Source organism: Onychomys torridus, chromosome 6 (assembly GCF_903995425.1).
Source record: "Onychomys torridus chromosome 6, mOncTor1.1, whole genome shotgun sequence".
In the NCBI taxonomy this organism is placed as follows: Eukaryota; Metazoa; Chordata; class Mammalia; order Rodentia; family Cricetidae; genus Onychomys; species Onychomys torridus.
In genome coordinates, this window is record NC_050448.1 from 85,861,322 (window position 1) to 85,888,948 (window position 27,627).

Here is a 27,627-nt window from a genome sequence, read left to right on the forward strand (position 1 = left end):
GTTTTGTTTTAAAATTTCAGCTTCATTCTCAAGGCAGGCTCGTTTTTTCCACAGCCACAGGATCCATAGGTTGCGTAGCTGTCTGGGGTGTTCACCTCACATGTCATCTAGGTCTTCATGGCTCTTCTGACTCCACAAAGCAAGTTTATTCTTCTATGTCTACTCAACCACTTTCCACCTATTCCCCATTGTGGAAAAAACAAAGCAAACATCCATAAACGAAGGAAGCTTTCCCTTGTGTGGTGAATGAAAATCCACAGACAGAATTATTTTCCCCCAAAGATGCAAGAAAATCAGGAAAGTTTTAGATAATAAAAGTATTAAAAAAATTAAAAAAGACAAGACGGTGAAGCAAGACATAATTACCTTATTATAATTATAAAATTAGGTTTGCCTCCCCAACCCCTCTGGTTAGATCAAAGGAGAGTCAGACTACAGAGTCATGACTTTCATGTCCCTGGGCCTGTGACTTGAGAGCTCCCAGAAGAGGCAACCATTTATGTCCTTTGCTTTCCATCTTCTACCTGCAGACCAGGTCTACCCAGCCCTGTCCAGGATTTTGAGAAAGTAAGTGCAAAAGGGGCTATATATTAGAGTCAGGGACATCAAATTATGCATTTAAATTTATTTATTTATTTTTTATTTTTATGATAGAAAATGTTTTTGAGGTGCTTTTAAGTATAGTTAGTCATATTTTTTTTTCCAGATGTACTTTGTCTAAATAGTTGAGGTTTCCTTTGGTGTGCAGAATTTCTTTAATATATAATTTGTTTTACTGCCCGTTTCTCCTACAGAAAAGTTTCTGTTTTGAGGGTGACTTAAATGACTTTCCAGAAGGAAGAACATAAAGCAGTCAGTACGGCAATTGGGATGCAGGCATGCATGCCTGCAGTCAGTCATGCATGCCTGTAGTCTCAGTTCTGGGGAGGATGAGGCAAGAGGATCTCTTGCATGTTTGGTTCAAGGTCAGCTTCAGCAACAGAGTGAAATCTTGGTTCAAAACCACAACAAGATATAGAAGCTATAGTTTCCCAGAATATATTAAGTTTATATAGGATAGGAACACTAAATAATCACTTAATGATTCCAAAAACTTCTAAACAAGTGAACCATCACCACCATCCCAACCAAGTAAGCACTAGTATAGTTTTTCCTGGAAGATGGGAAAACCCAGCAGAGCTGTTTTGATTTTGAACTTAATCTCCTTTTCTATATGGTTATTAGCCACATTTTTTCACCTACTTTAATCTTAAACACAAGACAAAACAGGCAAAGACAGTTTCTGTTTTCAGTTGGGAAGGTGATGGTGTTGGTGGGAAGCATGGACTGGAAAGCTGGACCTCACTGTTCATTTTCCTGTTGAATCTGTCTTGAGTTGTATTGCTTGGGGCCTTTTCTATAGAAAGCTCAAAATGTTTAAATAAAAATTTGGGTGAAAAGAGTTTGTCTTTGACATCAGTTCTCTTCCCTATTTCCAGAAGTGGATCTGTAACCCTTGGGCCTTCCCTTTTCATATCTTGGCCACCACGTAGCCCAGGGCAACAATTTCTCTCACAGTGGTGCCTTATAATGGCTCTCCTAGCATAGATACTCTGCTTGCTCAACAAAGAGGCCATGCAGAGTTTAATGATCCTATTAGTCTTTTACAAATATATTTTGAAAGTAGTTGGAGTGAAAACAAAAATTACATGTTTAAAGTTTATTTTATTTGCTTTACCTAAGAACCTTAGAATCTTCAGCTATGGCTTTGAGCCCCTGGAGAAGGTTAAAAGACCCCATTTCAACATTTCAGTGATTTGACTTGTGAATGAAATAAACCTGAGAAGCCACCCTGAGAAAAATCCACGGCTTCTGTGTGTTTCTGAAAGTGAGGGATCCTCTGACTGTACACACAATGGCAAAGTCCAACACACATAAAAAGCAAATTCCTCCCACAAAAGTCTCCATGATACGGTGGTCCTCCATGTAGCCACATCTGCTGTGTAACACAAAGTAAAACAATCCTTCATTAGCGAGATTACTGCACTAATTGTAGCTAAGAATTCAATGCCTGTGAAATCAAATGGTAACCATGCATTTTCAGATTTAAAAATCCCTTGTCTGGCTTTCATAGCATGCAGTTTTCCTTAGGAATTCCTTTTCTGTAATAATTGATTTTGTACTTCAGTTAGCTGCATGTATTTTGTTTTTTTAAAAAGGTATCGAGATACAATTCCTCTGTAATTAAAACATATTATTATTTAAGAATTTTCTGGAGCCAAGGCTTTGGGCCTTTTGTTTGAGACTGTCTTCTTCAATCACTGGTCTGTCAAGGCCCAGAAATAAATACTTGAGTTAGAATTTTTACAGATCTGCTTAAGACTATGTTATTCATATTTCTTTGCTGGGAATATTTTCTATGGTTCTATGGGATTAGTCTTCCTCGTTTCTGTAATCGTAGAATTTTAAGAAATATTGGGTCAGAATATATAAATTAGGCAAATAAAAGTAGTTCTGTTCATGTCAATGGTTTATAAAATGTAATGATATTCTAATGGAAAACTTATCAGGGGAATTATATTAAATTATAAATACAAGTATTAATATCACATTTTGTCCCATTTAGTCATGGTTTTAATTGGAACTAAGGCAACATCAATTGCCAGAGCATCAGTGTTATGATTTTATGCCATATTACCAATGTGTCATTGTGTTGTTTTGTTTTATTTTTCCACACAGAAACGGACCAATGGACTCCGGCGAGCTCCCAGACAGGTGGACCCAGGTGTGTTTCTCATTATGCATTCTATGATAACTCCAGTTAAGTGATTATGAAAGTATATGGGAATTGCTGTGAGAAGTTGGCTGCATGGCTGGCCTTTGTTCCCATAGTTCAGCCTATACTTTGTGACCAGGAGGTGAAGGTCTAAAGTGCAAATCATTCCTGGGTGACTAACCCCCAGCTCTGTGCACTTTCCACAGTCAGCAGGTGAGCTGGTTATTTGCTTACTGAACAGCCTCAGGGTGCCTGCATAATGCTAACATACCCAGCACCCTCCCCATCTTCCTCCTAAATCATGTAAGAAAACCTACCAGCTCGCTGCCACTTAAAAACAGTGTGTTTCAAGAGGGTAAGGGAGAGCACACGACTGCTCCTTTCCCCATTTGGGGAAGTTTTCTTATTCTCCATCTGTATGATTTTATATCAGGAATATGGTTGTCATGACTCCATGAACATGTGTCCTCTGGAGACCAGTGATTCGGCTGCAGAAAATGGCAGTTTTTCCTAACATTGTGGTTTACCTCTATCATTATCTTAATATAATCATATTTTATCCATTGAAAAATGCCTTCCACAGTTTAATCAGTGAACATTTTGTTGTGTTCATGATCTCATCCTTGGAGGTATAAAAGATATTCACAGGTACAGCATCTACATATGTGAATTTGATGCTAGTTCATCAAGTAAACTGTGAAAGGCAGAGTAGCCTTTCTGGGAAATAGTCTGGATTTCTGTTTGGCGTTGTGTTCTCATCATTGGCGCTGTTCATCTAGCTGTAAAGAGGCTTTTTCAAAGCATAACATCTTTTAACTGAAACCACACCCAAGCTGGCCCTGCTGGTTTATGAGATGATAGAGATTATGGAAGCCCTGTTGCCTCTGGCTAGAAATTGCCTCATTTACGTCTTGAGATCAGTTTAACTCTTTTAACTACAGAACAAAATTGATGCCATTAAAAACATAGGGTTCCATTTTCCTTTTTAATAGTTCTGACTTTCCCAAGCCAAGATCTTTTGCGGGGGTCTGTGTGATGACATTTAGAAGAGATATCATTTGTTGTATTTAGTAGGACTACTGATGTATTTTTTTGTTTGCTTGTTTGTTTTGTCTGAGCTGTATTTCTATTTCAGAAAATAATCTGGCTTTTAAAGGTGTTATTTTGAAATTTCTTTTTCACATCTGTGCATTGTATTTAGACCATTTCCTCCTAGAGAAATGCATTTATTTATAGTGTCAGAAGATGCACATTTAACTCTTCACAATTTACCTACAACCAGTTTTCTACAATCTTTTAAAGGAAAATATAGTGACTTCTCAGATTATAAATACAACCAAGTAGATCAGTAACAAAATAAATTCATACCACTTTATCCTAAAGTACTTTATGAAGAATGAATTTACAAATATATAAGAAGTACTTCTTTACACTTTGGAATATTTTCCTGTAGATATGATGTGTGTATGTGGGTATATTTCTCATTCTTCACATTTCTGTGAAGAAGCAGATAGCTGATGGTCTTGTGGTTGAAGCTGCAGTGGGGTTCTACATGTTCCTCACATGAGCCACTCCTGGATTTAGGCCTGAGCTCCTTGTCTGGCTTGGTTGCTTTTGCATCCCTGCCTCCTTCTGCTAACTTGCAGCGTGTCTGTGCTCAGAATGAGCTCTTGTTTGCAACTGTCTTGTGATCAACTGATGTAACTGTCATTTAGCAGACTTTCACAGTTCTTGGGAGATGCTTATCCAAGACGTTTAAAGAGAGATCCATGCAACTGAGGCAGAATGAACACAGAGCTTCCCAGGAGCATTATCTGCCATTTATATTTTGCTGTGGGGTTCCTTTGACCATCCTATCCCCATTTCTAACTAATATAATTGAATTCTCTAAATTCTAATATCTTGATTGCTTTCTAGAATCCCATAAAGGGTGGACTGTAGAAAAATAAACTATTTGAGGGGATCAGGTTTCCTTACTTCATCGGGTTCAGATTTCAGAGTCATATGCAAAACTAAATCACACATGGGCCTTTTGTGTTGGAAAAGGACTTTCATATATAGTTATGTGGACAGAAGACTTAATTAACTTTGTTACATGAGTTAGTGACTGTATTTTTCCTTAGGTTTTGACTCTCTTGCTTTTTATTTTTATTTGTTTTTTTTTAATCATTTTGGATAAAATATAATGACACCACTTTCCTCCCATCCCTTTCCTCATTCCAACCTCTCCCAAGTCTCCCTGCCATACTCCCCCTAAATTATAGCCTCTTCTCCAATTATTATTGTTATACTATTGTTACAATTATTATTGTTAAACCTGAGTCTGTTTTTCTTCTTTGTGTGTATATGGTTTCAGGGCCGATCACTTTGTATTGGACAACCAATTAAGGGGCTCATCCCTGGGAGGGGCTCACTCTTCCTCTCTCAGCAGTCATAAGTTACCTATAGCTCCTTATCAAGGAGTGTGACCCCATAAGCACTCCCTCCTTTCTAGTTAGTATGTCTATTGACATTGCCACTGTTTATATCTTGGTTATGCAGCCATTTCTATGAGAGACAGATTCACCACAAACATCATGGTGTAATGGCTACTGTGATCTCTGTGCCCCATCTTTTATGTTGGTTTCTGAGCTATAGAGGCAAGAGCTGAGACATAGATGTATCCATTGGGACTGAGCTCCCCATGATCCATTGATGTCTTCATTGTTTCCAGTTGTGGTTTTATGTGATGGTCTTTACTTGCTGGGAAAAAAAAGAAGCTTCTTTAATGAGAAGTGGTAGCTACACTTAACTGTGGGTGTAAGGATAAGATTTAGAATGTAGTTAAGAATTACTCTGGTCTAGCAAAGTGACTGTAATAGATTCAGTTCTAAGATCCATGACCTCGCCAACCTCAGGAAGTTAGCTAAGTTTCTAGTACCAGGCATGGTTCCCTCCTGTCAGTGGGCCATAATTGCAATTAGACAGTAGTTGATTGCCACCGACATATGGGTGCCACTTGTTTCACCTTTTTGGGTATCTTGCCACACTGGTTACTGTTGTGGTTCCATAGGAGTTACAGCTGGGTAAGACTATTTGTTGATTCTCTCCCTTGGTAGCTTCCAAGTATTTTCTGGTAGCATGGAAGCTAGGCCACAGGAAGGAGGTTTTCGAGTTATGTCCAGCTCAAATAATCTAGGTCCTGTGTTTTTAGTATGCAGTGTTTTCAGAAATAGGTGCTTACCTTCAAGTCCTGTGAGGCAATCAAGGACAACAGCCATGGTTTGGAGACTCAAGTGGACTACCCTGACTAACCATTCTATAGGAGATTTCTCGTGCCTGGTACTAGGTTTTTTGTTTGTTTGTTTGTTTGTTTGTTTTTTAATCTATGATTCTTGTGGGGAATATTGTTAATCCTAGTGTCATAACTTCCTTTAAGATGTGTGTGTGTGTGTGTGTGTGTGTGTGTGTGTACACTTACATGTATTGTATATGATTTTAGGTAAGGGTGTTTAATACAAATCCTTGAGGCTTTATCAAACAAACTTGGGTGACACTGTCCCTTTTCCCTCTTTCTCCTTCTGTATTGACCTTCCTCCCACTTTCCCATTTGGAACCCCTCTCTCCATTTCCCCTTTTCCCACTTCATATCCCCTGTATTGTGCTATTCTCTTACTGTTGGGTTCTACCTGTTGACATAGTAACAAGCCGTGTTATGGCCTGGGATTGGGAAGTATGCCTCTGAAACCTGTTCACACTTTAGGCCTGACTTAGCTCTTTGCATGCTGCTTCCCCTCCTGTGCTGTGGTGTTCATGTTTATGAAAGAAGGTTTGTAAGAATACCTGCCTCACAGGTGTTGTGAGTATGATGTGAGGACTTTTGAAAGTGCTTAGTAAATGGTAAGTACTCATTGGTAGCAATAATTGTATTGATTAATTTGTCCTACAGCAAGTGATTTAATATTGGACACTTTGTGAAGGGGAGAATCAATATTTGCAAGTTAAATCTTTGAAAACAGGTGCAATTTTATAATGGATTTATATTGAATCAAGAAGTTGCAGCCTGCTGTAGTGGAGAACTTCTTTAATCCCACACTAGGGAGGTGGAGGCAGCTTGATCTCTGTGGGTTGGAGGCCAGCCTGGGCTACACAGTGAGTACTAAGACATCCAGAGCTACATAGACACTATTTTGAAAAGGTAAACAAACAAACAAAAAGTTGTGTAATCATAGTAATTTTCATATTTTCCTTTGTTTCCTGTTTGCTAAACAATCTTTTGATTATCTTTACTAAAAGATGCAACAAAGAGGGATAGTTGAGAGCGATTTAATTTGGGTATAATTGTTCTAATTTTTTATTTCAATTAAGGCAATGAAAACTCTAGTTAAAATGTATGTGTGTGTGGGTATGTGCATGCGTGTGTATGTGTGTGTGTGTTTGTGTGTGTGTGTGTGTGTGTGTGTGTGTGTGTGTGTGTGTGTGTGTGTTTATTTATAGCACAACCCCCAAAACATGAGAGCTCATGTTTGTGTTGTGGCTTGTCTGGACACTTAGAACACTCTACTCTAATTGTACTTAATCTTTGTACACCATGTTCATGATAGTTTCACTCTTTTTCCTTGTTCTGTACTGGGCTAAGAATTTTTTTTTTTTTATCAATTTGTAATCCTAACTGCTTTACAGATGTAATAATATGTCAGATGTGAATTCTGCTAGCTCTTTTGAGTCACTTACTATAACATGTTTTCCTCAGTTTGTACTTCTCTGCCTGACACAGACATTGGGATCAAGACAACAATACTTGTACCAGACAGATCAGTTATTTCAGGAACATGGAGGTGCTGGGCCTTTTTCAAGAACATGAGATCATAGGTCTCAAGTCAATCCAAGCACTCCTGTAACATTTTTCACCTCAAGTGGCACTCAAGGTCAAAGTTACCAATTAAATTTTATTACTTAGATTTAAAATTTTCCTTCTGTCCTAGTAATGCAGATTTAAGATTGATTTCTGTTTGCATGCAGTATATCTGTGTGTCTTAGCATGTGGTCTTTTCAATGAGTTCATATTTTTAGACTTTTGTAAAACTGCCATACATTCATGGAACTCATAACCTTCTGTATGTGAGTCCACAGTCATTAACTTAAAAAAAAATCAGGTTTTTGTTCTTTGTTGTGCTGTCAAAAGATTAGATGGAGAGGATGGGAAATGTTTTGGTAGCTTTCTCTCCTCTGAGCTTAAGCTGCTTATGTGCACTGTTACAAACTTCTCTAATAAATGATCAGATAATGGCTAAGTGGATGAATCTTTTCAGAGAGCAAAGGCTCATTGTTGCCTTTGTGATTATAGAAACAATACCTGTGACTTAGAAAGGCTGTTCTTATACCCTTAGGAGGGATCTTAACCATTTCTTAGCAAATGCATCTTCAGTGATATTCATGATCTCCTCCACATGAGTGGGACTGATATTCATGTTCTTCCTGTCTTTATATGAAGAAAGGATTAAAGTAACCTGTCATCAACAACCTTATGCCTTCTGTGAAATTAAACATAGCCAAGTTGTGAATTATAAAAACAACATGGTCCTTCTCCATAATATTTATATTCTATGTAGGAAGGGAATAGATAAAAACACCAGGTTTCAGTTGCATAAATGCATATGTATATGCATTAGTTGTAAGGAAATTTAACATTGTGTACTATTCTGCATATAGATCCTTTGGACTGTGGGATAACTATAACATAGTATCTTAGAAAATAGTCTTACAAACATAGGAAACTATCTTTAATTACATAGTCCATGCAAATAAGCTAAATGAATTAGAAAAGACAAGAAATTGTGAGCTCAGATTACTGTTAAACTGATTTATGTGTAGATATTTTACATTCATGTAAATAAACATTTTGTTATGCTGGCTTGTAGTATTGAATTGGAATTTAATATGGTTCTCCTTGGTGCTTTAATTTCAAAGGATTGCCTTCCAAATCTAAATAGAATTGCTGACTTCCTTTACATTTGATTTTAAACAAAACAACTTATTCAATAGAGAAATCTTATATTTTAGTTTCCAAATGATGAGAAAAAAAAACCCCAGCAGCTCATCATTTTTAAAATTCTGGCTCTAAAAGCTTATTTTAAAAATGATACTTTTCTTTTAAATAAGGGAAACAAATGTACCTTCTTGACGGTTTTTGTAAGTGAGCCTTTGTCTGCAATAAACAAGAATCAAATTCAGTAGACTGTCATATTTCCATATTAATCAATCACTCCTACTTTTATCTTTTCTTTCAACCCTAAAACTAATTTTTCATGAAATATATAAGTCTGATCCTAAATGGTGGAAGCATAATTATAAATGTGTAAAAATATATTTCACATTGAGAGAAATACACTTGAAAAAGTAAAATGGGGCAAGGAGAACCTAGTGATTAAGATTCATTGCAGAGGAATGAGAAATCCAAGCTGTGAACGAAGCTGGAGAGTGTGCTCTGGTTTTTAAAATAGCTGATTTTCCTCCAAGCTTCTATTAAACTATGAACAATAAGACTAGTTTTGCACTGAGGCAGTTGATCCCCCTGTAGTTATTTTTCAGGACTACCTTTCTAATTCCCTTTGCCAGGATAACAGATTTCTGAAATGAACATCACAGCACCTGGCTCACGTCTCTTTTGGTTTGAGGATTTATTTCTCCTTTTCAAGGCTCATTCTGAGTTCACAAAGGACCACTACTGCTTTCTGGCAGGTCTGTACAAGCCTTGCAAAGCCAGTCTTTCATACATCACAGGTACCATTAAAATAGGAACAAAGGGGAAGTGAATATTCATAGATATACATGGGGGGGGGTCCTTTTAAATGGCAAACAGTATCAGTAGTGTGATTATTGAGATAACAAAATATTTGTGCTGTAATATACAGAATCTGCTTAAGGGTCATTTATAACCTTGTAACATAATCTTATTAATAATGTTATCTTTAGATAATAAAGTATGCATCTATTAAATGTTTAGGAAAGCATTCCAAAAAAGGAGTCATAAATGTAGTGAGCTACTTTGAACATTTATCATTGATAAAATGTTCTTTACTTGGAAGATGAGATATGACCCATGTCTCCTCTATATCTGTGGCCATGATAGTTAACTACTGCGCCATATGAGAAGACAAACTATGTGCCATGCAATACTAGATAAAAATAGAAATTTCAGAAATTTGTTATAGGCCAACCACTTCTGAGAGCTAGATAATCTCATTTCAGAACTGAGGTCCCAACTGTTAGATGAAAGAAACCAATTGGATAAAAACTTATTACTCTCCAATAACAGTATTTGGTGTAATATCTAACTAATCCTCAGAGAGAAGCTATTGATAAATTAGTTTATGATTATATTATTACCACAGTTCTATTTACAAATAGTTTTATCACATTAACTGGAACATGGGAGTACAGTTTGTAAAATTTCAGTCAAAACAGCATATTTGTAGTTATTTTTTCAACATCACCAAATTGATTTTTTTTTAATTTGAACAAAAAGAAAAGTTTACATTAGGTTCTTAACATTTGTTTTTGCAGATCATTTGGTAATTTGGGGGACTAACACATTTTTTTTTCTGTGCAATTAAAATTAATATAGGGACATTTCCTTGTTTTTTATGAACATTTTTTTTTTCCTGGAAGAAGGAGAACTAAAACATAACATGCTTAGCAGTAATATGTTTAGCCTATGATGAGCTGCCCAAGTCAATGGTATAGGTTTATGAATGGGATAGTCAACAGTTAGTAGCTGGGGAAGAATTCATTGTTGGTGGAGGCAAGACATAGCAAGAAATGGTTGCAAGCTATATTAGTAATTTCAGTAGATTTACAAATTTCAAATGATGTTAAGTAATATCAACCATTACGCTTTTGCTTGTGACAAACACAATTCAAAAAGTTTAAGAAAAAAGGGGGCTGGCTTACCAGTATAGGTAAAGGGTAAGTCCAGAGTGCTTGGTTCAATCAGAATTGTATCCTTGGGCTCAATGGAAACATTCTGAGTTCAGTTTCCCCACAGTGTCTCACCTCTTCTCTTCAGACTTCTTGTCATCAGGCACCCCAGGCACACTGGTCTTATTTCCGGGCAAAGATGTTCACATGTAGCTGTCATTGTTCACAGTAGCCAGTGAATCCAGAGAAAGCAAAGTGTGTCTCCTTCTCCAATATGCTAAGAATCTAAGGACAGCTGTAATTGTTCTGGTCTTGGCCAGGTTGTCATCTCTGCAGCAGTGGCTGTAGTCAGAGTCCCCCAGGATGGGACAGCCTGATTTCTATGCTCACCTTCACTGATGGAGGAATAAGAAGCAGGGGTAACAACCTAGCATAGACCTTTTCCTTCCTTCCCCTTCCTTCCTTCCTTCCTTCCTTCCTTCCTTCCTTCCTTCCTTCCTTCCTTCCTTCCTTCCTCCCTTCCTTCCTGTTCTATGTGTACAGAATTGAGAAGCAAAAGGAGGAGAAAACATTTTTCAGACATTTCATCCTGTGTACTGTGACAGACTTTCCCACATCTCCTACATTCTTCTTTTACTACTTGTAGGTTCTTCTAAAGTAAATAAGGAGACGCATAACCTAAAATAGGAGGCAGAGAAGACCAACAAGCACCAATCCCAAATGGCAGCAAAGCCAAGAGAGGAATAGTTTTCTTGTCTCATGGTTTCATGGTTGTTTTTCTAACCGTGTCCTTGTACCTGAAACACCAAGCTGGCATTCTCCTATGAACACAGACACTGGCCTTTTAGAAGACAAGAGTTCTTTGTTCCACTATTACCTACCCCATGGTAGTACAGATTGGTGCATTTGATTAGAAAACCGAGCAAACAAGATCCTAAAGTATTATGCTTTGTGGGGACAAATGGGAAGAAGGTGCCCTAAGTGCTCAAAGGGTCAGGAAAGAAAACCATAGACATGGATGTATTACTTTAGGTCATAGCCTACAGCTGTGACAGAAAGCAAATAATAAGGGAAGGGAAGGGCAGACCATAACTTTGTCTCTGTTAGTCAGTGTGTGTGTGTGTGTGTGTGTGTGTGTGTGTGTGTGTGTGTGTGAGAGAGAGAGAGAGAGAGAGAGAGAGAGAGAGAGAGAGAGAGAGATTCTACATTAAATTTCCATATGACTTTTTCCAAAGATCTTTAGTTTTATTTCTCAACATATATTCTCCTTTACCTTGGCCTACCCTCCCTCATCTGAACTTACCCTTTTTCATTCCAATAGTCCTTTAATTTTCACTTATTTCAGAATTTCCAGAGGCTGTGGTTTATACTGAGGGCTCTGCATTGGCAAAAGTCAGCATGGATGTATAATCTTGGGAGTTTGCCCATGTTTATCACCTCTAAAGTAGGAATAAGTAGCAACTATTTTCTTGTGTCATAATGAAGGTTAAATTGATTATAGAAGAAGCAATTTCCCATAATGTTAGCACATAGTGATTTGTAAGTGGTAACTATCACTAGTGCATATACACACCTGAACTTGTTCCATACAGGTGTGTGATAGGTTGTCCTAAATAACATCTTATAGTTTCTATGACTCTGACACCTGAGCATGGTGTTGGCTCACAAAGCCTCATTTAGCATGTAAGGTGATGCTAAATGTCATCTGGAGGCTCAGCTGGGGAGTAGTAGTCCATTTTCAACCTCACATATCTGGAAGAGTATTCCATTCCCTTTAGAGAACTGAACTAAAGGCCCCAGTACCTACCACACATTGCCAGATGTTGCTCCCCATTCTTTGCTGTGTCAACTTTTTTTTTTAATGTGGATGTCTGCTTCACCAGAGCATGCAAGCCAAGAAGGCAGTAGGGCACTCTATCAATTAAAGCCTTACAGGACACAATCATGGGAGTGAAGTTGTGTCACGGATTCTTGAGTTTAAATAGTTTATCCAGAATCTCGTAGTATATGCTGGGTACCAAACTTACTCATACTGTTTGAGCCTAAAGTACCTCTAAAAGATCTGTTCACTCTACTATCTTTGAACAAAGAAAGCTTATTTCCCAAGGCTTAACTGCATGGGACAGTGAAAATTAGTAGTGGGGTCTGGTCTGTTTTGCAGAGTTCATTAGTGGTTGCTGTGTCAGAGCAGATTCATGGCTGATTTTATTTTATGCATTATTAATTTTGAAAATGTTAATCTCAAATTGCTACAGTATTTCAATTAATTTGGACCATTAAAACTTAGCACCAGAAGAATCCTTTGCAAAAGATAAGGCAGCTAATTAGAGGCTCTGAAACAAACAACTGGTAGACCCTGGCTCAGAAACAAGTTGGGTTGATGACTCTGGCAGAGCTCACTCTTCTGAACTGTTTTGAAGTAGAAAGGATGATTTCTGGCAGGCTACATATTAAAGTTGAGTTTTTAAAAAACATTTTAAGGCATTAACTGTTTAATATATAATTTAAGATATGATGCAGTTCTGAAAACTGCTTTATGTTTATTTTGCTGTATTATCTTTTGAGTAACAATAGCAGGAACAGGAATGTAACAATTATTCAATGTCCAGTTATGAGTTAAAGGTGTGAGGTAGAATTGAAAATAATTTTACTTCCTTTAATTTTGTATTCAGAAATTAATTGTAAAATTTTCAGAAAACATAAAGGAAAATTTCCCACAAGCTCCTTGAAGAAATATGTCAGATTCACTCATTCAAGTGACCCTCCCCCTTACAGTTTCTCCTCATGCTTCTTTTTTTTCCATAGAGTAACATGCTTGCAAAATGTCTTAGTGTTTTTATTGCTGTGAAGACCACCATGACCATGGCAACTCTTCTAAAGAAACCATTTAATTGGGGTGGCTCACCTACAGTCTCAGAGGTTCAGTCCATTATCATCATGACCAGAAGCATGGCCGCATGCAGGCAGACACTGTGCTGGAGCTGGGATTGCTACATCTTGTAGGCAACAGGAAGTTGACTGACTGTCACACTGTAGGAAGCTTGAGGAAAAGAGATCTCAAAGCTCACTCCCACAGTGACACACTTCCTCCAACAAGGCCACACCTCCTAATAGTGCCACTCCTTTTGGGGGCCATTTTCTTTCAAACCACCACACAAGGCTTAGTATTCTGCTTTTATCACTTTGTTTCCTGAACATATTTGTTCAGCCATTTGTCAAGTATGCAGGCTTGGGGTTGAGTTTAAAAGTTTAAAGAGTGAATAAAGTGTGTTCTTGCTCCCAGAGATACACCTGTCTGTCTGTGTCATGCTGGGGACCGAACTCAGGACCTTACACTTAGTGGGCAAGTACACTACTAGGAGTATCAGTTGTTGATCCTCATGATCATAACCAACTAGAACTGTGGCTGGCTATTGTCACCCCACAAATGAAGAGAATGTTTTATTGTATGTGACTAGACTGGGAAAATATGTAAATTCCAAGTATGGTTTCTATTGAATGTACATTAACTCAGTACTACCAAAAAGTCAAAAATCTAGACCACCTTAGGTTAAGGACCACCTATCATGCGCCAGTAAGTTCAAATATGAACTTCATTTTAGGTAATAGATTTGTTTCTAATTTTAGGGGTTACTTATAGTATTTCCAATTATGAATTACCTATTTGTTCCTTACCTATTTTTATTTCCAAAATTTACTGATTTTCCAAAGATTTATAAGAAAGATACATAAGTAGATAACATTCTTTAAAAAAATACTTGGGTAATTTTCTAGCATATTTGTTTTTATATAGATTTTAAATTTGTAAATTCTCAAAGATTTTATTTATATTTTATGCTTTTATGTTTAGAAATTTTAATATATTTATAAGTGTCTCCAACATGGACATCAACATTTTAAGTTTTTGTAATAACATTTATCTGTTTATTTTCAGTTAAGTAATAACTTGCTTGCTTCGATTTTTAAAATTTTAAGAGACTGTTTTCTTTGATCAGCTCTAAAGTATACATCAAAATGTTTTCACGATTTTTCAACTGTTTACACATTTGAGCAGTCTTTTTCATGTTGCTTAAAATCCACATTTTGTACTTTGTAGCTTTGCATTTTATTATATTCATAGTTTGCTTAGACTATGTTATCTCATATAAAATATGTTACAATATATGCTCTGTGGAGCTAGAAAGATAATAACTTTTATATGTATATCAGTGGTCTACACAGAGACAGCCAGCTTTTCTTGTTTATAACATATGAAAAAAGTAAGATTACATTTCTCATGTCTTCTTTTGATGTAGGAAGAAAATTGATATATCTCTGTCCCCTTGCATTCAGAGTGACTCTTCCATTGTTCTCTCTAGGCTTGAAAGTTGGCATCTTCCTTAATGTTATGTGTCAATCTCTTGTTCATTTTCTCAGCTGCTCTCAAGAACAAGACTAGACCTATGACATTAAAGATCTTTAGTGTTAGTAATTGTTATGCAGTTATCAGTTTCTGCTTAACGTGAAGCATACAGTAGATACTGTCTTATCATTAGCAGTGTGGATGTCTGCACTTTAGGGCTCTAGTTTGGCAAGTTAGTACAGCAATCAATCATGGCTCATTGTGCCTTTGCTTTCTGTTGTTCTAGTGGCCCACAGCCAACTGCAGGCAAACATCACATGGAAAGTTCAGAAATAATCAATTCACAGCCTTTATAATTATCCACCATTCTGCTTAGCGTGATGAAAGCTCCCATCGTCCACTCTACCCAGGACAAGAATAAACTGTATTCACACTGTGCATCCCACATCTCAGTTACTCAGTCAGTAACTGTCTGGTGTGCCTTATATCAGATGTACTGCTGTGGGACAGTTTTCAGAAAATCTGATTTTACTTAGTGATGGCCCCTGGGTTCTAAAGTAGTTGTTATATAAAAGAGGCTTCAGTGGATGAACAGGTTAATGGCAGTCCTGGTGGCGGTGCTAATGGGTATGTAGGTAAAAGTATACTGATACCTGAGACTTTTAGTCATCACTAGAAGTTCTGAAGCTCTCCATTGTTGTGAACCCATTTTACATTTAAGAAACACTATCCTGGGGGAAATTGGTAGGGCCTAGTTGGAAAAGTACCTCTGTTGTTCTATCTGGCAACATTGCTTTTTATTTGAGAAAACATGTTTCTGCATGTCCACATGAACACAGGACTCCTTGCAGGTTCCTGGTATTTTCAGTGGGCCAATCAGGATAGCATAGTGCCTTCAGTTGGAGACAGAAAGTTACTTTCTGCAACTAAGAATTCCTTTTGCTATAGTTTAGTTTAAGTGCCTGAGCAGGATTATGCAGGTGCCAGTGTCCACACACATTTCTTCACCACCACCTGCAACTTTCACCCCTGAAAAAGAAACTGGCCATTTAAAATAAAAACAGAATGCTGCACTTCAGGGAGCCCATGTTTAAATACAATTTGCATCTTCCATTTAAATTCAGGCAATATCCAAGAACAAATCTGGCCAATGGTTTTGAGAAAACGAAATGGCAGCACCTTCTTGGAATCTCAAATTGTTCAAGGATATGTATTTTTCCCCCTAGCAAAACAGGAAGAAATTGGAAAACATATGGACTCAGGTTGAGCATATGATGTATTTTCAACTTGAATTGGCACTTTATTCATATTTGTAGTGAGTCTTAAAATTAATTTTGGTGAAGCATTTAGATTTAAGGGAGGAAAATTTTTTTGCTATCTGGGACTAAATCAACATTTGTGGCATCTCATTAATCACTGCCTTATGTAACTGCTTTCCTACCTGAGAGAAGCTACTGAGATGAGAGAAGTTTATAATATCAATGCCAAGTACAGATCTTGCCTCTCCAAAAGGAGTTCATTAATCATCATCGAAGCACAAGAAAGAAACATACTTCATGATTCATGCCAATTTCTTAAGTAACATTTCTTAAAAGGAAAAAAAAAAACTGCACCCTTTGAAAAAATCTCATTTGAAGAGGTTTTAATTTGGCTGTTAACGTGCGGTGTTATGTAAATTTAAACTGTTCTGAGAATCCCTGTACAGAGGGCACAACCAGCAGTAGAGGGTGTTGAGTAAGAGTTGGCGCTCCTGGCCGGCAGCAAGCCGGTTCAGTTTCTTGGCCCCATTGCTTCCTGCCCGTGTGGTCATGCTGCATGCTGCATACTTCAAAGGCAATGCTTGGCACCAAATGACGGGCCAGTAGCCCCAGTACCCTGACCTGCAGCAAACAGTAAAACCTTAAAGTTTGAAAATCTGTTTCAAGCCAACCATCTGTGTAGTTATTAGGGCCTTCTGTGTAATTCTTTAATAAACTTTGGCTTTCTCATCTGTAGATTAGTCTAAGAATATCTGCTTTACTTATACCATCAGGTTAGTGATTATGCAAGAGAGGCAGTGCTTTGGTCCATAGAAAATGGAATCTACCCATGACACACAGAGTCATGTAATGAAATAAAAAGTTAGAAAACTGGAGGTGGTGGTACACACCTCCTTTAATCCCAGCACTTGAAAGGCAGAAGCAGATAGATTTCTGTGAGTTCCAGGCCAGCCTGGTTTAGGAATCAAGTTCCAGGATAGCTAGAGCTACACAAAAAAGAAGCCTTGTTTTGAAAAACCAAAAATAAATATAAAAATAAAAAGTTAGAGGCAACTTATGAATTTTTTTTTTTTTTTAACATGGGACGACTACATAGTTCAGGCTGGAGTGACAGGATTGAAACTTTAGATTCTCTTGTCTCAGCACTCTAGGGCAGCAGACCATGTCCCTTTGTGGCATCTTTATTTTGCAATGTGTCTTGAACTCTCAATGGTAGTGTTATTTGGGTGATCAGCCCTGTGGATAACATGTCCTCTATGCAGGTTCCCTCACCCTCCATTTACTGGAGAGTTTAACATTTTGTTACAACTGTGCATTTACATCTGTTTATTAATTTTCTAATTTACAAAACTGTTTACAACTTAGAAAAAATGCAAGGGAAACAGCGAATCATCATTAGATGGAAGAATGCAATATTGAAAATGAAAAAGAACCATACTGACCTCATAAAAAGAGATGAGCCAGTTTTAACATCATAAATGTTTTATGATAAAATCTGGAGGGGAAATCAAAGGGGCTCCAATCTCTGTTTATGACCATCAGCAGCCAGATATGGGGTAGGTAGGAATAGATTCCTGGAGGAAGTTCCTCAAACTCCTGAAAGTGAGCTGTTGTTCCTATCAGAAGCCTCTCTCTTTCTTGTTTCTTTTTTTAGTTTTTAGTCTCTGCTAGTAGAAACATCACAAGAGACAGAGACCAAGATATTATAAAGCTATGGTTGAGGATGTAGCCTGAAGTTTCTGAGCAATACAAGCAATGGACAGGACCCACATCCAGCTACAATAGCCTGGGCAATTCTTTCTGTCCCCCTCTAAGCAGCCAGGGATAAAGAAAAGGTCATATCAATACCTAGGGAGGTTCATTTTAAAGATCAGAATAGCTTAGAAAAGGAGATGGGGCAGAGAAGGATTGGAGGAGGTTTCTGTAAGGTGGAATAGAATCAAAGTACAGGTAGGAAATTTTCTTTCTTCAGTTTTAAAGAACACTGGCTTGGCAAGTTTGTCTTTTTCCCCTGCATTTCTTGACCTTCTTATCAGCTCTGGACTTTCTCCCCAGGGGATTTTCTCTGTATAGTCAGCACTGACTTCTTCACAGAGCCTGACACTCCCACACCCTTGTTGCCAAAGAGTCGATGAGCATTAACTGCTGGATAAATAGCCTGGGAACTTTTGCGTGAAGCCTTGGTGACAGGACACTGCCAGCCCAAACCCCATTTAACATGTGTCACTTCGGATGACAGACTAGACCTTAATTAGAAATTCCTGCTGAATCACGCAGATTCTTCTAAAATTTCACCTATTCCTTAGTAAGCTGTTAGGTACCATATCTGGGTCCTGTTTATGGGGTCCTCTTGCTGCAGTGTGGGAAGCATTGGCAATTCACTAGTCTCTTTTCTTTCTTTTTTTTTTCTTTTTTTGCACACTTTTTTGAACACAACCACCACAAATTGTTGTATGAATAATATGAATAATCTGTAGGTCCATGCATAGGTTGTGACTATATAATGCACTACATGTTTATACTATTTTCAGTTCTCACAATAAATGAGGAAGCTATACTGATAATTTAAAGCATGTCCAAATTCAACAGAAGTGATAATCACAATTTCCACGTAACCTATACACATCCTCCCCATATGTGTTAAACAATTGCTAGACTCTAGACTCAGTACAACATAGATTCTGCATGGTAGCACTTTTATTGTATTTTGGGAGACTAGCATCAAGGGATAAAAGCCTGTACAAGATCAACTGAGATGCAGTATCTTTCTCCGGAATGTTTTGAATGTGTTACCGGTGAGATCCATGAATGTAAAACCTGGAGATACAGAGGAACAACTGTGTATATTTTCCTATCCTCATTTAAAGGGTTCAGTATTTTCAACTGATTGAGGAGTCTAGCAAGGGAATAGTCACTACATTAGTGTACTTTATCAAGTGACTCTTTTTTAATCCAGACTAGCCAGAGCTGTGAATGCTGCTGAATTTTTAGGTCATGGAGAATGTCCACTAAGAAGGACAAAGAAAAAATAGCCATGGTCAAGTTGCAGAGGAAAAACACCCCTAGTTGTAACTCTCAAATAGAGAAAAGGCTAAGGCTTTGAAGTCAGGGTTTCTGGGGAGAAGCAGTCTATGCTATTGTATATGGTTCTAGATCCCAGAGGAGAGAGGGCCAGCTGAAGCTGACTAGAGCCTGAGAGGGTTTCCGCTGAAAGGCTTCCATTGGCAAGATGGGGTGAGTAGGCACAGTAAATACGCTCAAGCTTCTGCTTCCTTTGATACTTAGGTTCCAAGTAAGGTAAAAGAATTCACGCCACAGCATCAGGACCTTTCCTTAGTGTGTCTTTGCTGTGGTCTTTTTTTAAAAATTTTTTTCAAGACAGGGTTTCTCTGTGTAGCTTTGCACCTTTCCTGGATCTTTCTCTGTAGACCAGGCTGGCCTTGAACTCACAAAGATCTGCCTGCCTCTGCCTCCCAAGTGCTGGGATTAAAGGCGTGTGCTACCACTGCCTAGCTTTGCTGTGGTTTTAAGATTAAATAATAAAATCATTGTGGAATATTAGCAAATGACCTTGAACAAGTTCAGCAAGGCTACTGTTTGTTCTTTCTATGCACCTTTTCTGTGATGTTTTTCTATTTGTATAGAAATGAGGGTTTGTGGCACAGTTATGCCATTTAAAATAATTTACATATACTGAGTGTATTTCTGTCTTGGGAATTATTATTGGTAGTATATGTGTACATAATCCTAACAGAAACATCATCAGTCATGTATGTTCACTCAACTGTAGCCATATTCTTTATAATAAATATAGTCACATTATTTTCAGAAAAATCTTAGCTTATATAGAGACCTTGTTGGACTATTCTCCCTGTATCATTGTCCTATTATGGGAGGATACTCTTACATCCTTCACACATCATACAGTGTGTGTGAAGCCTGATAATATCAGTGGTTTTGCTGGGCATGATGGGATATGCCTGCCACACTAGTAAGGGAGAGGCATAGTCTGGAGGGTTATATATTTGAGGTCAGCCTGGGCTACATGTATGAGAACAGGTCTCACAAGGAACAAAGAAGAGAAAGAAGAGGGAGAAGGCAAAAGAAGGAGAAAGAAATTGAAAATGGAAAGAATGGTTTAGTGTCATCAACAGAAGGCTCAGCATTTCTCTATTTGTGATTTGTCCCTAGGAAATAAAGCTCCACTCTCTTCAGTCCACACTCTGTTCATTGGGAGTGATGTTAGCATCCACCTCATCAAACTGCTGTATATGGGTAAAGGAGAGAAGGGTTTGTAGAGCCTTACCAGTGAGACTGGACCTTTGTAGGTTCCTGCTGAGGATGGCTTCTTACAGTCATTACACCCATTTTCAGAATCCTGGATTAAGACAGCTGTGAAAGGCAAGCTGAAACCTGTAGGGCAGGGCCACATTAGTTCCAGACACCCAGGGTTAGTGGCCATTCCTTGGTCTTGTTTATTCTGATTTTAAGGATCTAGTGCTGGTCTCACCTAGGCAACACTCTTAGCTGTCTGCTTCCTTCTGTCTCACTTAGCATGCTGCTTTGGAAACTTATGTTGCAGAGATTCCAGAGCAGACCTACCTAGGTCTAAATCCAGTTTCTGCTCCTCACCTGCTCAGTGACCTTGCCTAAGACACGTATGCCTCTTTGCCTTAACATGTCTTCTTCATTCAAAGGAATAGAATAGTAAGACCCACTTCTTGGGATTTCCATTACATTAAAAGATGGGGCTCATAGAACAGGGTCTGGCAGATGGTAAGCATTTATAAGTCTTAGCTAGTATATTTAATGAGAAATAGTTTGTTTTTCTTTGGTAATGATATAAGTGTGTGTGACACATAGATCAATAGAACGTTTTAAAAGTTACTATAGATGAATATTTAAAGAGTTGAAAATCAACTGATCAGTTAGTGCAGTAATTTCAAGGAAGGCAGCAAGCCTGTCTTAGAAACAAGGGTACTTCTGTATAGAAAGATGTACACAAGAAGTTAGTAGGATTTTCAGTTCCTACCTTTGGCAGTCCAAGTCACATTTTACCTGTATAAATCAGCTTAACTTGTGTTGAATCTCTGCCCCTTCCTTGTTAAGACTATGTCTCAGGCTTGCCAGGCACCTAAAAAGCCACCACATAGATACCACAGTGCAGAAAGTCCACGTACCTCCATCCCCTTCTCCTTCCAGGCCCCTGCCTTACTCCTTGGCATCTGCCCTCCTTTTCCTCTCCTTTGAAATGTGCAGCAGCTTCTTTTGTAACTCAGTAATTATAGAGGGCAAAAGGAATCCGTGGCTTCTGCAAGCCTTGCTTTCTAACCTGCAGTGCTTCCCTAAGGCAAAAGAAGCAGAGCTCTCAGCCACCTGCATCTAAGGAGAGAGGGAGGACCCTGTAGACCATGAATCCTGGAGTATTTGAGAAAATGGCTTTGCTACCAAAGATAAAGGTTTCTGATGACTGTGGAAATAGTGGAACCACAGGTTTCAGCTGCCCCTAGTGGCAGCAGCTTCACAAGGGATGGTCCCTCCCTGTCTATTTCTAAAAGATAGACACAGCTGTGGTCCTCCTCAAGGTTTCTGCTTTTGAGAAGGATGACTCTTGCTTTGTTCTCCCCTTAAGAACAAGTAGTTTAGCAGATATGACTGTCACTAGCCAGTGGTGTGAATTGGTGAGTCATTGAACATTCTGGGATTTATCTGATACTTGGAAATTGATGGGGTGAAGGTGGTGATTTTTTTTCTCCTTTTTTATTTATTATATTTGTGTTTTAATTTTACACATCAGCCATGGGTTTCCCTGTCCTCCCCCTCCTGCCCCCGCCCCTACCTTCCCCCCAGCTCCTCCCCTCCATTCCCATCTCCTCCAGGGCCAAGACTCCCCTGGGGATTCATTTAAACCTGGTGGATTCAGTACAGGCAGGTCCAGTCCCTTCCTTTCAGGTTGAGCAGAGTGTCCCCATGTAAGCCCAAGGTTCCAAACAGCCAGCTCATGCACTAAGGATAGGTCCAGGTCCCACTGCCTGGGTGCCTCCCAAACAGTTCAATCTATTCAATTGTCTCACTTATCCAGAGGGCTTGATCCATTTGGGGCCTCCACAGCCTTTGATTCGTAATTCATGTGCTTCCATTCATTTGGCTATTTGTCCTTGTGCTTTTCCAATCTTGGTCTCAACAATTCACACTATTACAGTCTCTCTTCTTTCTCGACAATTAGACTCCTGGAGCTCCACCTGGGGCCTGGCTGAGGATCTCTGCATCCACTTCCATCAGTTATTGGATGAGAGTTCTAGCATGACAGTGAAGGTGTTTGGCCATCTGATCACCAGACTAGGTCAGATCAGGCTTTCTCTGGACCATTGCCAATAGTCTACAGTGGATTTCTGGGGACCTCTCTAGCACTTTGCTTCTGAGATCTACATGAACAACCTGGACAACAGTGGGGGTAATGAAGGGCAAGGTTAAAAGGAAAGAGAACTCAGGGGATCAGGAGATCCCTGCTGGATCAAGAAAAGAAAGGGAGAACAAGGAATAACAGACCATGATAAATGAAAACCACATGAGAACAGGAAGGTGGTGATTTCTAATCCCTGTTCTTGTACTGGGGAGAGCTACATATTCTTTCTGTGAATAAGGCAGATGAGTAGAAGGAAGAGGAGAGAAAGAGAAGGAAATATGGGAAAAGCTGTTTTCTTAGGGCATGTGATCCTTCTTCTGAACATGGTGACCCTGGATCTTTGTGCTGCTGGTAGGACGTATCCCTTTTCCCCAACAGTTTGACCTTGCAGGTACCATCCACTACCCTTTGTTTCTTATTTGCCATGGAGTAGGTGTGGTGTAGAGGTGGCACTATTTGGGACAGTGGTTCTTAGAGGAGAGAGGATGTGCAGTAAGATTTAACATGGGGGTCCATGCCCTTCCTCTGGATCAGGCACCAGGTCAGGACTGGGGGTGTCATTGTTGGTCTATGAGAAATCAGCTCTGTTCTTAGCAGAAATGGCCACATGCAGGCAGGCAGGGTTCCTGAGTCAATCCCATTGGATCGAAAGTGAATTTGGGAGCTGTGTTTAATGAGAGATGCATGCTACCTCAGCTACAGGGCTGACTGTATCTTTCAAGGGTAATGTTTGCTGTTTATCTTCTGAACAAAGTATTCAGCAGTGGTTCCCAGGGCAGGTGGGCACAGTGAGAGTAGTCTGCCCACTAGTGGGGACAGATGTTTTATCTGTGACATTGTGGAAACTATGGCCCAAAGTCATAAGGACAATCAAATTAAATTTGGTAAAGTTAGTTTTCTTGTTTTAAATAAGAAAATGCATCTATTATTTCCTAGTTTGGCATGGATTACTTCCAACCTCTGTTTTCCTCCACCCCTCCCTTCCTCCTACACCACCAGTATTTATAAACTATTATTCAATTTATTGGCTATTATAACAATCTCAGCTCATCCAAACCTAAGTTCCTTTATTGCCTTCTCCAGGCCATTGGAAGAATAATTGCCAAAGTGGAGAAGGTACTCACTCCTCTCTTGTTCACACTCATAAGGTGGTACTCAGACCTTTCTCCTGATTCAAAATATAGAAGACTCTGAGACCCTAAGTTCCTGCCAGCTTGTTCCTTGTTTGCTCATCTCAGTTTCTGCAGTAACAGACTTCTGATGAGTTTTCACATATACTGAATTCTTTCTTGCCATCATGTCTTAGCTCATGCTTTTATTTGTAGGTTAAAATAATCTTACTAGACATCTGTATCTGGTTAGCACCTATTTATTTATCTGTCACCCATCCATCTAAACTCAGCTCTAGTATTCACGTGTTCCCTCTTCCAACAGCCTTTCTGAGAGGACCCCAAATCTGGTGGGCCATGTAGATTCCTTTCCCAGGCCAGCACCATCACCATATTTTTTTAAAAGTGATCTGGTGCATGATACTTTCTACAAGCTTTCATAAACTAGTATCTGGAACTTTGTCCTTCTATTATGCCTTAGTATCAGGAACATAATAGGTGATCAGTCAATATGCATTTAATGCAACTGTGAAACTGAGTTTATAAAATGTAACCCTGGGGTATATTCTGAAAATCATCTAACCTTCTTATAAGGCTGATGCATATTTCTCCTTTACACTTGGAAAGCTATAAAGATGGCTGGATAACAAGACCAACAATTATACTTTATTGGTGTTTATGTTTGAGGACTAGTATATATACATGTGACAAAAGGCATTGCATTCTTATGCTGATGAGCATCTCCTAGCTTTGTTAATATGTTTCAGAGTATAAGAAAGATGAATAGAAGATTCTAAAAACAACAATACAGAGGATGGCCTATTTAAAAAGTGATATTTTGATAACTTTTGCAGGAGTCTTTAACTGAAAATAAATTATCTCTATCATCCAGTCAGAGCCAAATTGGAACAACAGGAGTCTCATTTGGGGTCTGTAAAAACCGTAGCAGAATATCACTCTCACGCTAGTCACTGGCGATATAAGGAGGCATTTGCTAGCATAGAAAGGCAAAGGGATAAAAATTTTCTGCAAAGGTAAAATACTAGCAAACTCTTCATTTTTCAAATTAGTATTCTTTTGAAGCTCTGACTACCTTGCTGGCAATTATTTTAAATCACATTGTGTGTGAATCTGCCTAGTGTGTTCTCTAGCTTTTATATACTGGATAAGAGAGACTTTTATGAAGCCATTTTTTACTATGTTTATTTTCAATCCACACCTACCTCAAATTAAGAAGCCCAGAGACCCTTTATTCTAAATGGTATGGCAGTTACAATATGCTCAGTGGTTACTGTCTTTACAGAGATAGTTTCAAACCCTCCCATTAGGACATTGTGCATATTTATTTTGCTGAGTGACTTGGGAGGGACAACTGAAATATTTGGTATGAAACAATGAAGTTCTTGCCTCTTTTTTTTCCATTGTGTGTTTCTTTCAATGATGAAAAAGGTCATGCATTGAAATTCCTTGTGGCCGCTTGAAGGATGACTTGGCAATAAGATCACTTACTGCCCTTGCAGAGGACCTGAGTTTGGTTTACAGAACCCATTCCCAGCAGCTCACAATCACCTGTAATTCCAGGTCCAAATGAATCAACGGGCCTCCATGGGAACCTGTGCTTACTTTCACGTACCACATATGCACACAATCTAAAATAATAAAAATAAATCTTAGCAAATACATTTCATTTGCATATTTCCAAAGGGCAAATCTGTTCTCAAGTCCTTGGATACTCTTTTTGCAATGAGATTTATCACCATTGGAGACCTGTGAGGAATCTTGACTGACTGGAACAACAGAGTCAGACCTTACAAAAGAGCTTATCTAGAGTTACCATGCATATCTATATCTTTAAGACATACATTCTTTAGCAGATTTTAAAGGTCACTAGGTTGATAAGAACTATAATAGTAAAATCCTTGGCACTTTCAAGAAGACAAGGACAGCCTTTGAAGGCCAGGCAGACAGCAGCAAGTGTGCAGTCTGAGAACCGAAGGTCTCCCTGGTGAACATTCCTCACCCTCTGATTGATACCTGTCCATGTTTCAAGTGATTTAGTGGCTGTATTTTAGGTAGTAATGAAGTAGACTTAGAAGCTTGTAGCTGTGTTTCCTTCCTCATTACTCATCTGTCCATTTTCACCCATTAGGCAGACAGAAGGTGTATCTCTTAACATTTTTCTCTGAAGCATGGTGTATGGCAGAGCTTTGGTTTGGTTAGTACATATCCCTTCTAAGACATCTTTCTGTAGCCTGTACTAGTCAGACTGGGGGCTTTAGGAGCTTTGAGGCCAGTGGCCCTGAATAAAATCCCTTCATCTCTGAGTGCATTTAATCAAATAGGAAAGTAATGACTGGGGCCCTGAAAGCTGTGATCATTGAGAGGCAGCAGCCTATGGGGAAAACAAAACAAAACAAACCATTTCCCCCCTATGAAACCAGTTTGGGAAACTTTAAAATTGAGTAGTAGAAGAATTGAGAAAGTATACTTTCGTGTAGGTTTTTTTCTTCCTAAATCCCTCTCATTTTTTAGATTCAACTCTAGGCTTCTTAGAAATAGTTGTCACATTTATTATATAATTTTAATCTTTTGGAGAAAGAGACTGGATGCACATTTGTGATGATGATATGTGGAAGTACAGACTTGTTGACAAGTTCATTTTGCAAAGTGGCTTCAATGAGGAAAATGTGTAACAATTCATTATTTTAAAATTGCAGAATCTCAAATACAGTGCTTTGTGTTTCAAATTTCAGAATCAGACCATATAAGCAGTTAATAACACTAGAAATTCAAATTTCATTTGCCTACAGAGCTGTTTAAGCCTTTGCTTGTGGACAGGTAATGATTTGAAGATCTAAATAATAATTGTTCATTCAGGAGAGAAAACAACTTCTCTCATTGGTCTGACATGCTAATTTTATTTTTGCTGATATTTATTTTAACTGGTGCGTAAAAATAAAGGCTATAAGTATAGGTGAAGAAACATGTGTTGTATACATTATATAAAGCTTGTTATTTTAAACATTTCTCTCCACAAATAGTTTTACATTTATAACCCAAGCTGTTTGGAATTAACAATACATTATTTTATCCACAGTCACCTTAGTCTGCCTAATGCTAGAGTATAGTATTATAGAATGAAACTATAGTTATAAGGATTTTTGTTCTAAGAATTAATAGGCTAAGCCATGCTTCATTTGAAATATAGAATTGACAGCATGCTGTTCCGGGATCTCCCAGAAAAAATTGGGTTACAGTACCCAAAAGCTAGTACCCCTTTCATAATGGGAAATGAAGGGGAGCTAGAGGAGAGTGTGTACAGTAGGCCTTCAATAAGAAGCTTTTTGGAAGGCAGCCTTGTATAGTTAGTTTCTGATATCCCAGCCATGGGATCCCTTGCACAGAAATTTGTTAGTAGTAGTAGGTGCCTTGTGTTTCTCATCTAACTCATGTTCAGGTTACATTCTCTAACCCTCATTCTGGCACAGAGAGTCTGACCATGGTTCTACATAATGTCACAGGGAAAATGATCCTGTGGTAGCCTTTCATTTTTTCGGATAGGAAGCACAAATTTACTATACTACTAGAACAGAAAATACATTGAAAGATTCATTACTTGAAGATCCTGGACAATGAGGATGAAAGGTATAATGAATCAGAGGTGAAATCTTCCAAACCTGGAACAGAGATGACGAGTCGGGCAGATATTGATTAGCGGGTTGTGGTTCCTCAGGACATAAGCAAGAACTGTATGTTTTGTTAAAGGAGAAGGTATGTTCTTATGCCTCTAAGTTGTTATGTCTCTAAGTTCTTATCTATGATGGCTAGATGAACTATTTGTGTATGGCATACTCCTG

At 38.5% G+C, this 27,627-nt stretch overlaps 1 protein-coding gene across 3 annotated transcripts in view; it reads left to right on the top strand.

Annotated features, from left to right (window-relative positions):
• The window catches only part of Vav3 (vav guanine nucleotide exchange factor 3), a 330,524-nt gene that overhangs the window by 225,329 nt on the left and 77,568 nt on the right, over nt 1–27,627 (top strand). For all 3 annotated transcript variants that reach the window (XM_036191255.1, XM_036191254.1, XM_036191256.1), the window contains exon 19: nt 2,719–2,764. In XM_036191255.1, the coding sequence (XP_036047148.1) occupies nt 2,719–2,764 (46 nt within the window). The remainder of the gene's footprint in view (nt 1–2,718; nt 2,765–27,627) is intronic.